Genomic DNA, 14946 nt, shown 5'->3' on the forward strand with positions numbered 1-14946 from the left:
GCACAGCCGAAAAGTAAGGTTTCATCAAGAGGCTTATCAATTTAATTGACCCCAGGTACGTTCTCTCTGGCCGCAAACATCTCTCTCACACCGCACTGCCTAAACTCTACGCCGACTGTAGGGAAAACGTTTAGGAACCGCTTAAAGATTTTGCGTATATTGCTACTACTACATATCTGTGGTCTAGTCACACGTCAGAGCCTTATATTAGCCTCACTATCCACTATATGACAGAGTGGAATCTTCTAAATGCCTTCAAACATACTTTCCCGACAACCACACGGGTGAAGCTATAGCAGAGGGGCTCATTGACACTCTCGCCTCCTGGGAACTCAGTCAAGACAGACAGGTCTGCATTACAACGGATAGTGGTGCGAACGTGGTGAAGGCCGCTCAAATCAACAAATGGACCAGACTGCAACGTCTTGGACATTGTCTGCACTTGGCCATTGGTAAGTAACTTTGTCAATTGTGTATATTGAAGTAATTGGTGAGATGAAACTAAATGTGCATTTTTTTATTAAGTTCAATATTACATTTGTACATAACTGAAGGGATTGTGATTTTAACATTTTATTAAAATCTCTTGATTTCTCATAGAGAGTGGGTAGATACACATCAATAGCTCGATCCACTCGTTTGTAAGAAAGTGGTAGGTGCCTTTTCCTATTCGTGGAAAAAGAAGAGACCTGGCAGTTGCTCAAAAAGAACAACACAAGTTGGTGACAGAGCAGCCAACCAGGTGAGGATCATGTCAACAGATGATGCAAAGAGTATTGGAGCAAGAGAAAACCATTTCGCAGGTCTTGTCCAGTGACAAGACCCAGAATTTAGCTCCCACCTACAGAGATATACAGTTGAAGTCAGAAGTTAACATAAAATTAATTAGGTTGGAGTCACTAAAACTAGTTTTTCAACCACTCCACAAATTTCTTGATAACAAACTATACTTTTGGCAAGTCGGTTGGGACATCTACTTTATGCATGACAAGTAATTTTTTCCAACAATTGTTTACAGACAGATTATTTCACTTAGAATTCAATGTATCACAACTCCAGTGGGTCAGAAGTTTACATACACTAAGTTGACTGTGCCTTTAAACAGCTTGGAAAATTCCAAAAAGTGATGTCATGGCTTTAGAAGCTTCTGATAGGCTAATTGGCATCATTTGAGAAAATTGGAGGTGTACCTGTGGATGTATTTCAAGACCTACCTTCAAACTCAGTCCCTCTTTGCTTGACATCATGGGAAAATCAAAAGAAATCAGCCAAGACATCAGAAAAAAATTGTAGCCCTCCACAAGTCTGTTTCATCCCTGGGAGCAATTTCCAAATGCCTGAAGGTGCCACGTTCATCTGTACAAACAATAGTACCCAAGTATAAACACCATGGGACCACGCAGCCGTCATACCACTCAGGAAGGAGACGTGTTCTGTCTCCTAGAGATGAAGGTACTTTAGTGCGAAAAGTCCAAATCAATCCCAGAACAACAGCAAAGGACCTTGTGAAGAGGCTGGAGGAAACAGTTCCAAAAGTATCTATATCCACAGTAAAACGAGTCCTATGTCAACATAACCTGAAAGGCCACTCAGCAAGGAAGAAGCCACTGCTCCAAAACCACCATAAAAAAGCCAGTCTACGGTTTGCAACTGCACATGGGGACAAAGATCGTACTTGTTGGAGAAATGTCCTCTGGTCTGATGAAACAAAAACAGAAATGTTGGGCCATAATGACCATTGTTATGTTTGTAGGAAAAAGAGGGAGGCTTGCCAGCCGAAGAACACAATCCCAACCATGAAGCACGGGGGTGGCAACATCATGTTGTGGGGGTGATTTGCTGCAGAAGGGACTGGTGCACTTCACAAAATAGATGGCATCATGAGGGAGGAAAATGATGTGGATATATTGAAGCAACATCTCAAGGCATCAGTCAGGAAGTTAAAGCTTAGTCGCAAATGGGTCTTCCAAATGGACAATGACACCAAGCATACTTCCAAAGTTGTGGCAAAATGGCTTAAGGACAATAAAGTCAAGGTATTGGAGTGGCCATCACAAAGCCCTGACCTCAATCACATCAAAAATATGTGGGCAGAACTGAAAAAGCATGTGCGAGCATGGCTCGGTTACGCCAGCTCTGTCAGGAGGAATGGGCCAAAAGTCACCCAACTTCTTGTGGGAAGCTTGTGGAAGGCTACCCGTAACGTTTGACCCAAGTTAAACAATTTAAAGGCAATGCTACCAAATACTAATTTGAGTATATCTAAACTTCTGACCCACTGGGAATGCGATGAAAGAAATAAAAGCGGAAATAAATCATTCGCTCTACTATTATTCTGACATTTCCCATTCTTAAAATAAAGTGGTGATCCTAACGGACCTAAGACAGGGCAGTTTTACTAGGATTAAATGTCAGGAATTGTGAAAAACTGAGTTTAAATGTATTTGGCTAAGGTGCATGTAAACTTCCAACTTCAACTGTAGGTGTTCTTGAGTCCCATCAACCAGGCATTGACCCCACTCCTAGAATTCACAGATGCTCTGTCTGGTGAGTCTTATGTCAGTGTGTCTTACCTGAAGCCAGTACTACACCTATTCAATACAGAGGTCACGAAACCTGATGATGAAACAGAGCTCACCCAAACCATCAAAACGATAGTCATGGACTATCTGAATGAGAAATATGATGACCTAGCCACAGATGACCTCCTGGACATTGCCTCATTGGTCGACCCTTGGTTTAAAACACATTACATCAAAGAGGAGAAGGTGGGCCACATAAAAGCAAGAGCTGTCTCAGAGATGGTCAATGAGGGACATGAAAACCCAAGCCCAGTACAGGGAGACGTTGCTGCTGCTTCACCACAACTGCCAGCTAAAAAGAGAAAGTCACTGGGCAGTTTTTTTCAAAAAGCCATGCTCCACCACCACAGGTCTTACTGAAATCCAACTGGTAGAAAAGGAACTCAGCTGCTACCTTCAGTCTCCTGATGCTGACAGTGAAACCAATCCACTGGACTGGTGGAAGACCCACCAAAAACAACTTTCCCCAAGTCAGCCACCCGGCAAAGCGCTACCTGTGCATTCCAGCGACCAGCTCCCCCTGAGAGTGTATTTTTAGCACAGGTGGCAACATAGTGACCTGCCATAGGGCAGCTTTAAAGTCTTGCTTGTAACTTTTAAGACAACAACTACCCCAACTTCAACTGTTATGTGCCATTAGGCTAACAGTTATAATGCATCTTTTTAATTTATTGTTCATAACTTGTAAGGGTTTACAGTTAAATGTTATTTGTGAGTTCTACTTCTGACAATAAGAAACATTAAAGCCTTTGGTGTGTTCAAGCATTCTTGAGTCTGAAGCAGATATGCACCTTTTGAACATTATTTGATTAATATCGTGATAATTATCGTTATCAAATAGAATTTTTTATTTATCTATCTATATAGTGATAATTTATTTGCCATGTCGTCCAGCCCTACCTTTACGTCAATTATAGCGTGCTACCTTTGAAAAGTGGGTTGACAAGGTCTTTCCTGTTGGAGCATAGCAGGGCATTTCCAAACACCAAGTCCAAGCAGCAGAGCAGGAGGTGGTATGAGTTCACCAAGTCATCGCCAATCATACGGAAATTTCCTACAATCACAATCGGGGAGTAGATTATGTCACTAATATGTGGGACTGAAGGCATTGGGTTAAATTAAACAGAATTTCTCACATTGGTTAAAACATGCTAAAGAGAACTGATTACATTTCCTAGCTTACCTTTAGTGTACACAAACAGGGTCCAGCAGAATTTGAATACGTCGCTGACGTGACAGGGCAGGCGCCTAACATAGTGAGAGGGGAGATAGGGTTTCCGTTATGGTAGCATTTCATGCAGTCGTCTGAAAAACTTGCAATTAATATTTCAAAAGTGATAAGATCTCTCTTTGGTAAAGAGAGAGCGAGCGAGCGCCCGACCGACAGACAGCGAGAAAACGACAGACAGCGAGCGAGAGCCCGACCGACAGACAGCGAGAGAGAGCAAGAGGGCCCGACAGACAGACAGACAGACAGACAGACAGACAGACAGACAGACAGCGAGAGAGGGCCCGACAGACAGACAGACAGACAGACAGCGAGAGAGGGCCCGACAGACAGACAGACAGACAGCGAGAGAGGGCCCGACAGACAGACAGACAGCGAGAGAGGGCCCGACAGACAGACAGACAGCGAGAGAGGGCCCGACAGACAGACAGACAGACAGACAGCGAGAGAGGGCCCGACAGACAGACAGACAGACAGACAGCGAGAGAGGGCCCGACAGACAGACAGAGCGAGAGAGGGCCCGACAGACAGACAGACAGACAGAGCGAGAGAGGGCCCGACAGACAGACAGACAGAGCGAGAGAGGGCCCGACAGACAGACAGACAGAGCGAGAGAGGGCCCGACAGACAGACAGACAGAGCGAGAGAGGGCCCGACAGACAGACAGACAGAGCGAGAGAGGGCCCGACAGACAGACAGAGCGAGAGAGGGCCCGACAGACACAGACAGACAGCGAGAGAGGGCCCGACAGAGACAGACAGACAGAGAGCGAGAGAGGGCCCGACAGAGACAGACAGACAGAGAGCGAGAGAGGGCCCGACAGAGACAGACAGACAGCGAGCGAGGGCCCGACAGAGACAGACAGACAGCGAGCGAGGGCCCGACAGAGACAGACAGACAGCGAGCGAGGGCCCGACAGAGACAGACAGACAGCGAGAGAGGGCCCGACAGAGACAGACAGACAGCGAGAGAGGGCCCGACAGAGACAGACAGACAGCGAGAGAGGGCCCGACAGAGACAGACAGACAGCGAGCGAGGGCCCGACAGAGACAGACAGACAGCGAGCGAGGGCCCGACAGAGACAGCGAGCGAGGGCCCGACAGACAGCGAGCGAGGGCCCGACAGACAGCGAGCGAGGGCCCGACAGACAGCGAGCGAGGGCCCGACAGACAGCGAGCGAGGGCCCGACAGACAGCGAGCGAGGGCCCGACAGACAGCGAGCGAGGGCCCGACAGACAGCGAGCGAGGGCCCGACAGACACGAGCGAGGGCCCGACAGACAGCGAGCGAGGGCCCGACAGACAGCGAGCGAGGGCCCGACAGACAGCGAGCGAGGGCCCGACAGACAGCGAGCGAGGGCCCGACAGACAGCGAGCGAGGGCCCGACAGACAGCGAGAGAGAGCGAGGGCCCGACAGACAGCGAGAGAGAGCGAGGGCCCGACAGACAGCGAGAGAGAGCCCGACAGACAGCGAGAGAGAGCCCGACAGACAGCGAGAGAGAGCCCGACAGACAGCGAGAGAGAGCCCGACAGACAGCGAGAGAGAGCCCGACAGACAGCGAGAGAGAGCCCGACAGACAGCGAGAGAGAGCCCGACAGACAGCGAGAGAGAGCCCGACAGAAGCGAGAGAGAGCCCGACAGACAGCGGAGAGAGAGCCCGACAGACAGCGAGGAGAGAGCCCGACAGACCGCGAGAGAGAGCCCGACAGACAGCGAGAGAGAGCCCGACAGACAGCGAGAGAGAGCCCGACAGACAGCGAGAGAGAGCCCGACAGACAGCGAGAGAGAGCCCGACAGACAGCGAGAGAGAGCCCGACAGACAGCGAGAGAGAGCCCGACAGACAGCGAGAGAGAGCCCGACAGACAGCGAGAGAGAGCCGACAGACAGCGAGAGAGAGGCCCGACAGACAGCGAGAGAGAGCCCGACAGACAGCGAGAGAGAGCCCGACAGGACAGCGAGAGAGAGCCCGACAGACAGCGAGAGAGAGCCCGACAGACAGCGAGAGAGGAGCCCGACAGACAGCGAGAGAGAGGCCCGACAGACAGCGAGAGAGAGCCCGACAGACAGCGAGAGAGAGCCCGACAGACAGCGAGAGAGAGCCCGACAGACAGCGAGAGAGAGCCCGACAGACAGCGAGAGAGAGCCCGACAGACAGCGAGAGAGAGCCCGACAGACAGCGAGAGAGAGCCCGACAGACAGCGAGAGAGAGCGAGGGCCCGACAGACAGCGAGAGAGAGCGAGGGCCCGACAGACAGCGAGCGAGGGCCCGACAGACAGCGAGAGAGAGCGAGGGCCCGACAGACAGCGAGAGAGAGCGAGGGCCCGACAGACAGCGAGAGAGAGCGAGGGCCCGACAGACAGCGAGCGAGGGCCCGACAGACAGCGAGCGAGGGCCCGACAGACAGCGAGCGAGCGCCCGACAGACAGCGAGCGAGCGAGAGCCCGACAGACAGCGAGCGAGCGAGGGCCCGACAGACAGCGAGCGAGGGCCCGACAGACAGCGAGCGAGGGCCCGACAGACAGCGAGCGAGGGCCCGACAGACAGCGAGCGAGGGCCCGACAGACAGCGAGCGAGGGCCCGACAGACAGCGAGCGAGGGCCCGACAGACAGCGAGCGAGGGCCCGACAGACAGCGAGCGAGGGCCCGACAGACAGCGAGCGAGGGCCCGACAGACAGCGAGCGAGGGCCCGACAGACAGCGAGCGAGGGCCCGACAGACAGCGAGCGAGGGCCCGACAGACAGCGAGCGAGGGCCCGACAGACAGCACAGCGAGCGAGGGCCCGACAGACAGCGAGCGAGGGCCCGACAGACAGCGAGCGAGGGCCCGACAGACAGCGAGCGAGGGCCCGACAGACAGCGAGCGAGGGCCCGACAGACAGCGAGCGAGGGCCCGACAGACAGCGAGCGAGGGCCCGACAGACAGCGAGCGAGGGCCCGACAGACAGCGAGCGAGAGCCCGACAGACAGCGAGAGAGAGCCCGACAGACAGCGAGAGAGAGCCCGACAGACAGCGAGAGAGAGCCCGACAGACAGCGAGAGAGAGCCCGACAGACAGCGAGAGAGAGCGAGGGCCCGACAGACAGCGAGAGAGAGCGAGGGCCCGACAGACAGCGAGAGAGAGCGAGGGCCCGACAGACAGCGAGAGAGAGCGAGGGCCCGACAGACAGCGAGCGAGCGAGCGCCCGACAGACAGCGAGCGAGCGAGAGCCCGACAGACAGCGAGCGAGCGAGGGCCCGACAGACAGCGAGCGAGGGCCCGACAGACAGCGAGCGAGGGCCCGACAGACAGCGAGCGAGGGCCCGACAGACAGCGAGCGAGGGCCCGACAGACAGCGAGCGAGGGCCCGACAGACAGCGAGCGAGGGCCCGACAGACAGCGAGCGAGGGCCCGACAGACAGCGAGCGAGGGCCCGACAGACAGCGAGCGAGGGCCCGACAGACAGCGAGCGAGGGCCCGACAGACAGCGAGCGAGGGCCCGACAGACAGCGAGCGAGGGCCCGACAGACAGCGAGCGAGGGCCCGACAGACAGCGAGCGAGGGCCCGACAGACAGCGAGCGAGGGCCCGACAGACAGCGAGCGAGGGCCCGACAGACAGCGAGCGAGAGCCCGACAGACAGCGAGCGAGGGCCCGACAGACAGCGAGCGAGGGCCCGACAGACAGCGAGCGAGAGCGAGGGCCCGACAGACAGCGAGCGGAGCGAGGGCCCGACAGACAGCGAGCGAGGGCCCGACAGACAGCGAGCGAGGGCCCGACAGACAGCGAGCGAGAGCGAGGGCCCGACAGACAGCGAGCGAGAGCGAGGGCCCGACAGACAGCGAGCGAGAGCGAGGGCCCGACAGACAGCGAGCGAGAGCGAGGGCCCGACAGACAGCGAGCGAGAGCGAGGGCCCGACAGACAGCGAGCGAGAGCGAGGGCCCGACAGACAGCGAGCGAGAGCGAGGGCCCGACAGACAGCGAGCGAGAGCGAGGGCCCGACAGACAGCGAGCGAGGGCCCGACAGACAGCGAGCGAGAGCGAGGGCCCGACAGACAGCGAGCGAGAGCGCAACACACACACACCAATTGGCCGAAATGTTTAAACGTGAATTTTTCCATATATTGACACATCCTATGTGTTTTAATCAAATTAAAATATTGTTTTAAGCACACTGTTTGATTCAATAATTAAGACACAAATTACTAGAGGGAGTGATATGACCGGACTCAGACTTGCTGTGCAAATTTGATTTATTTATTTTTAAATGGCGAGTGACTGACTAGCACCCGTTGTCTCTCTCTCCTCCCTGCTCCAGCGACCACCACAGAACATCAAAGTGGTCCATGTTGCTGAAGCTGCATCATAATTACAGCCATTTCTGACTGACAAGTTCTGTTGCCGAAATCCCTAATTTGTTTAGGAAAAACATGACCTTTTCCCTCAACCCTTGCTCTCTTTACATGACACATGTATGCGTCGCATGCACGTGACCAAAGACCTATTCTCATGGGACTAGTATTACTAGAGAACATTGGTTATGCAATTATTTCTCCAGAATGTCTGTCAGTTTCCTTTAAGCAAAATATTTAGTTAACATTGAGTGTGACTCCAGTTCTTGCTTACGTCCAGATGTGTCTTCATGTAAATGTTGTAATGTAATTTAACTTTTTTTGTAGTATGCATTTCTTAATTTATTATTTTCTAATTCATTCAGGCCCTGTACAAAGAACTCGTTACAGGCCACCGTCAGCACAGAAACCAAGATGACAAACTCCTGGAAGTCCACTTCGCCATCTTTGTTTTCATCCAGATCACTCATGATCTTATTCCAGAGGACGATTCAGACGGGATACTTTTTTTTACTTTTCTTTTTTATAAAATAGATGGTTATGTCGGAAGCCTGGAAGTTCTTATTCAATTCATATGCACAAAACAAACAAAAGCATTCACTGTGAAAGTTGATAGGCTACTTGTAGGCCATTCATACATAGCTTATGAACAAAACTTAAATCAATTTATTGAATCAGTTATTGTTTTCTTGTTATTGTTTTTTTAAGCTAATTATTTAAGACTTGCTTTATTTTAGAACTAAAATAAAGGGAGGCGGACAGACAGAGCGGGCCAGACAAACAGAGAGAGAGGGAGAGAGAAGGACAGACAGAGGCAGAAAAAGGGGGCTCGAGAGAGAGGTGTAGGCCTTTACCTGTGTTTTCTGCTTCTAGGCTGTCGTGGGGGTTCCCCTTGAGGATCCTGGAACATGTCCATGAATATGGGCTCAAACTTCCGAAAGATCACAGTTGACACTTCAAAGGTTCTCTCCAGGCGGCCCATGCGATTCCGAAATTCTTGAGATAAGTTGGACATATCCGACCATTTCTTCATCTTGTTAAAGAACTGAATCAAACTGAAACCAATGTATGAAAATAAATGACATTAACTTACGAGTTATGGAAAGAATCATATAGTGCACATAAACAGTGCCATCAAAGCATTCATACCCTAGACTTAAACATTTTGTTGTGTTAAAGCCTGAATTAAAAGTGGATTACATTGGGGGGTGTTTCTCACCCATCTAAACACAATAACCCATAATGACCAAGTGAAAACAGGTTTTTAAAATTTTTTGCAAATTCATTGAAAATGAAATATAGAAATATCTCATTTATTCAATACTGGTTAGAATCACCTTTAACAGTGATTATAGCTGTGAGTCTTTCTGGGTAAGTCCCTAAAAAGCTTTGCACACATGGATTGTACTGTTAGGTTCTAATTTTTCAGAGTAAATAACTCACACTAGAGAAGCTTAATTCTTCCCAAAGGGTCGACACACCTGTATTCAGACAAAAAAAAAACATTTCACAAAAGCACTGATATTTAACGCTTTCTCCTAGGCCGAGTCTCCTCCTCCACAACTGAACAGCCAATGCATCTCTACTGATAGACAGAACCATAGTGATATCTGTTCTTCCTCACTTCATCTAACCTGACCTCTAACCCAAAGTACTCACTCCTCCCCAACTCAAGGCTGTCATGGTTATTGATACCAGACTCTCTCTTCTCCTGATGAATCCCTGATGGATAACAATAACATATCCTGACAATGTAAACGTGATACATTACCCTCTCTCCCTCAGTGACATTGTTAGTTTCTAAGATCTCCACCCATCTCCCCTTATCAATGCCTGTCACGTGTACTCAACACATTCCTAGCTTAGTTGCAAACACTATATACTTTCCTCCAATAACCCTTACCTTCTGGTGTACACTCTAAACCGAAGCACTCCAGTGACATGACTAAGTATATCTTCATATTCTCAGAACCCAACAGTACAAAACATGTCCATTATTATTTTCTAAATTCAAGCCCTTTCAAATTGGTTGTTGATCCTTGCTAGACAACAATTTTCAAGTCTTGCCATAGATTTAAGCAAATTAAATCAAAACTGTAACTCGGCCACTCGGGAACATTCCTTGTCTTCTTGGTAAGCGACTCCAGTGTAGATTTGGCCTTGTGTTTTAGGTTATTGTCCTGCTGAAAAGTGAATTAAATCACCCAGTGTCTGGTGGAAAGCAGACAACCAGGTTATTCTCTAGGATTTTGACTGTGCTTAGTTCCATTCAGTTTATTTCTTATCCTGAATCTCCCCAGTCCTTAACGATTACTAGCATACCCATTACATGATTCAGCCACCACTATGCTTGAAAATATGGAGTGGTACTCAGTCATGTGTTGTATTAAATTTGACCCGAACATAACACTTTGTTAATCAGGATTTAAAAAATGTAATTGCTTTCCCACATGTTTTGCAGTATTACTTTAGTGAGTTCATGCAAACAGGATGAAAGTTCTAGAATATTTGTATTATGTATTTTGGATTAACTTCAAAGTTCTATCACGGCCATAAAACTCTGTTTGAAAGTCACCATTGGCCTCGTGGTGAAATCCACGAGCGGTTTCCTTCCTCTCCGTCAACCTGAGTTAGGAAGGATGCCTGTATCTCTGTAGTGATTGGGCGTATTGATACACCATCCAAAGTGCAATTAATAACTTCACCATGCTCAAAAGGATATTTAAAGGTCAGCTTTTTACAAACCAATAGGTGTCCTTATTTGCGAGGCATTGGAAAACCTCCCTGGTCTTTGTGGTTGAATCTGTGTTTGAAATTCCCTGAATGACTGAGGGACCTTACAAATAATTGTGTGTGCACGGTACAGAGACATTCAAAAATTACACTAAACACTATTATTGCACAGAGTCCATGAAACATATGACTTGTTCAGCAAATGTTTATCCCTGAACTTATTTTGGCTTGCCATAACAAAAAGGGGTTGACCCAATACATTTTTTATTCGTTTGTAAAAAGTGGAAAAAGTAAAGGTGTGAATACTTTCTGAAGGCACTGTAGACATGTGGGAGGTTTGGGGACCAAGCCTCTTAACACTGACCTCAGTTTTGACGTCCTGAGTATTCGAGTCAGGGACACACAGTTGCCTTCCATCACCCCCTTACCCACAGTGGGTGTGGAGCCCTTTCTGCAGGCTGCATAGAGAGAGCAGGCTAGCCAATGAACTACTTCCCCCTGAAAGAAAGACAAGTCAGAAGTGTATGGCAAATGACAGTAAGTCAGTTATGCTATACCGTATATCTGGGTATTTCGAAACAGACAGTATGATTTTCAATACGGTAAAAAAGTATGAATATACACAAATTTGGAGGGTTGGGGGCAACCCCAGCCAGCAGGGTCTGCAGGGGTGCGTGCTACACCACTACTTATAACTATTTTAACCCTTCTACAATTTCAGCAGCCCCGCAGAAATCAAATTAACATAAAAAAATATCCCCATCATAACCTGTCTATTTAAGCTAGATTTCTTTTTTTGTTGTTGCATGGGCTGTCTCAATCCACCACATCCGCTGATATCGCCCTTACGATTCTGCGGTGAAAGGTGGCAGAGCTACAGCGGTGTCTGTCAGACCACGAGACATCGCCCTGCCACCAAAAAAAAGAAAAGAAAATGTCTTCTCACGAAAACGTTAAGGCAGCCCACAGCACCTCTCTGATTCAGAGGGGTTGGGTTATATGTGGTAAACACATTTTAGTTGAATGCATTCAGTTGTACAACTGACTAGGTATCCCCCCTTTCCTTTCCCCTAATAGCATTGATGCCAAATGTAATGTTTCAAATACATTTGCTATATAATTCTTTGATAAGGGGTCCAAATCAAATAGAAAAATTATCCTTGGTATGACCATCAATTTTTTTTTAGCTTAGTAGAACCCCCCCCCCGATGTGCAAAACAAATGTCAAAGCTGATGTGCATACCTATGTAACGTAGGTAGACAATGTAATGACGCCACAAAAAAAATATAGCGCTACATGTGCAACACAGCATTCCTAACCTAGCCCACTATGTCTGCTGTGTGGATTAAGCAGTCAACAAGTCGAGCAGTCATTTGAAAGACCAAGAACATTTCTGCGAGACAACTCAAAAGGCCAAATCCATTAACGCCAAGATAATGGAATTCAACAGTTCTCTGTCGTGGATGATGTTGGCTTTCACCGACTGGTTGAGCACCTCGAGCCCCGGTACACACTACCAAGTAGGCACTAATGTTCAGACGTTGCCCTACCGGAGTTACACAGTATTGTTGAAACACACATCAATGAGCTACTTGCTATGGGTGTCACTGCTATTAGCTTCACGACTGACATTTGGACCAGCAATGTCATCCTCATGAGCATGCCGAGTCTGACAGCACAGTGGGTCGACGAGGATTTAGTACGGAGGAAAGCCATATTACATGCTCAAGAATGTGCTGGTTCTCATACCGCTGCTGCCATTTCAATGGCATTTGAGAACAAGTTTGAAACTTGAACACACTACTAGCTCAATTCGAACAAATGACTCGAGAAATAAGCTCATCAACTGTGTCATGACTGGCCTGTGAGGATCAGGTTACAATGGATCACAGCTCTACAGAGATCTTTCCCTCCCGCAGAGGGGGAGAGGTAGACCGATTAATTGGAATGGCCGATTTCAAGTTTTCATAACAATCGGTATTTTTGGCCACCGATTTGCCTGTGTTTGTTTTTTTTTTTACACCTTTATTCATCTAGGCAAGTCAGATTAAAAACACATTCTTATTTACAATGACGGCCTAGAAACGGGGGTTAACTGCCTTGTTCAGGGGGGATTCGTTTTTGCAACCTTCGGTTACCAGTCCAACGCTCTAACCACCTGCCTTACATTGCACTCCACAAGGATTAACTTTTTATGGATAGGGGGCAGTATTTTCACGGCCGGATAAAAAACGTACCCGATTTAATCTGATTATTACTCCTGCCCAGAAACTAGAATATGCATATAATTATTAGCTTTGGATAGAAAACACTCCAAAGTTTCTAAAACTGTTTGAATGGTGTCTGTGAGTATAACAGAACTCATTTGGCAGGCCAAAACCTGAGAAGATTCCAAACAGGAAGCGCCCTCTCTGACCATTTCTTGGCCTTCTTGATCATCTCTATCCAAAACAGGGGATCTCTGCTGTAACGTGACATTTTCTAACGCTCCCATAGGCTCTCAGAAGGCGGCAAAACGTTGAATGGTGACTTTGCAGGCCATGACTGAAAAACAGTAGCGCATTTGGATAGTGGTCGATCTGAGAACAATGAGACTGGGGCACGTGCACGAGCCGACACCATGTTTTTATTTTTTCGTCTGAACGAAAACAGGGTTTCCCGGTCGGAATAGTATCGCTTTTTTACGAGAAAAATCGCATAAAAATGTATTTTAAACAGCGTTTGACATGCTTCGAAGAACGGTAATGGAATATTTTGAATTTTTTTGTCACGAAACATGCCGGGCGCGTCACCCTTCTTTACCCTTCGGATAGTGTCTTGAACGCACGAACAAAACGCCGCTATTTGGATATAACTATGGATTATTTGGAACCAAACCAAGATTTGTTATTGAAGTAGAAGTCCTGGGAGTGCATTCTGATGAAGAACAGAAAAGCTAATCCAATTTTTCTTATAGTAAATCGGAGTTTGGTGAGGGCCAAACTTGGTGGGTGTCAAAATAGCTAGCCTGTGATGGCGAGCTATCTACTCAGAATATTGCAAAATGTGCTTTCACCGAAAAGCTATTTTAAAAATCGGACACCGCGATTGCATAAAGGGGTTCTGTATCTATAATTCTTAAAATAATTGTTATGTTTTTTGTGAACGTTTATCGTGAGTAATTTAGTAAATTCACCGGAAGTGTTCGGTGGGAATGCTAGTTCTGAACATCACATGCTAATGTAAAAAGCTGGTTTTTGATATAAATATGAACTTGATTGAACAAAACATGCATGTATTGTATAACATAATGTCCTAGGAGTGTCATCTGATGAAGATCAAAGGTTAGTGCTGCATTTAGCTGTGGTTTTGGTTTTTGTGACATTATATGCTAGCTTGAAAAATGGGTGTCTGATTATTTCTGGCTGGGTACTCTGCTGACATAATCTAATGTTTTGCTTTCGCTGTAAAGCCTTTTTGAAATCGGACAGTGTGGTTAGATAAAGGAGAGTCTTGTCTTTAAAATGGTGTAAAACAGTCATATGTTTGAAAAATGGAAGTTTTCGGATTTTCGAGGACTTTGTATTTCGCGCCACGCCCATTATTGGATATTGGAGCAGGTGTTCCGCTAGCGGAACGTCTAGATGTAAGAGGTTATCAGGCTGGCTACCTGTAACGTGAGGGCAGCAAGAAGCAAAGGTAAGTTGCTAGCTAGCATTAGACTTATAAAAAACGATCAATCTTAACATAATCACTAGTTAACTACACATGGTTGATGATATTACTAGTTTATCTAACGTGTCCTGCGTTGCATATGATCGATGCGGTGCCTGTTCATTTTCATTTAATCACAGCCTACTTCGACAAACGGGTGTTGATTTAACAAGCGCATTTGCGAAAAAAAGCACTGTCGTTGCACCAATGTACCTAACCATAAACATCAATGCCTAACAGGAATATTTAGACTTAGTCACCTGTTAGATAAAATACGGAACGGTTCCGTATGTCACTGAAAGAAAAAAAACTTGTTTGAGATGATAGTTTCCAGATTCGACCATATTAAATGACCCAAGGTTCGTATTTCTGTGTGTT

The 14946-nt window shown here is 47.8% G+C and overlaps 1 protein-coding gene across 8 annotated transcripts in view; it reads right to left on the minus strand.

Annotated features, from left to right (window-relative positions):
* The window catches only part of rbl1 (retinoblastoma-like 1 (p107)), a 75355-nt gene that overhangs the window by 37023 nt on the left and 23386 nt on the right, over positions 1-14946 (minus strand). For 6 of the 8 annotated variants that reach the window (XR_003881170.1, XR_003881168.1, XR_003881169.1 and 3 more), the window contains exons 2-5: positions 11239-11372; positions 8996-9196; positions 3766-3830; positions 3508-3636 (exon numbers count right to left, since the gene is read on the minus strand). Coding sequence is in view for 5 of the 8 variants with exons in the window: in XM_029776456.1 (XP_029632316.1) it covers positions 3508-3636; positions 3766-3830; positions 8996-9196; positions 11239-11372 (529 nt within the window). In the remaining 3 variants the exon portion in view is untranslated. Of the gene's footprint in view, positions 1-3507; positions 3637-3765; positions 3831-8995; positions 9197-9584; positions 9623-11238; positions 11373-14946 lie in introns of those variants that run through there. The other 2 variants (XM_029776457.1, XM_029776458.1) reach the window with 2 other exon arrangements.

This window comes from Salmo trutta, chromosome 14 (genome assembly GCF_901001165.1).
Source record: "Salmo trutta chromosome 14, fSalTru1.1, whole genome shotgun sequence".
NCBI lineage: Eukaryota > Metazoa > Chordata > Actinopteri > Salmoniformes > Salmonidae > Salmo > Salmo trutta.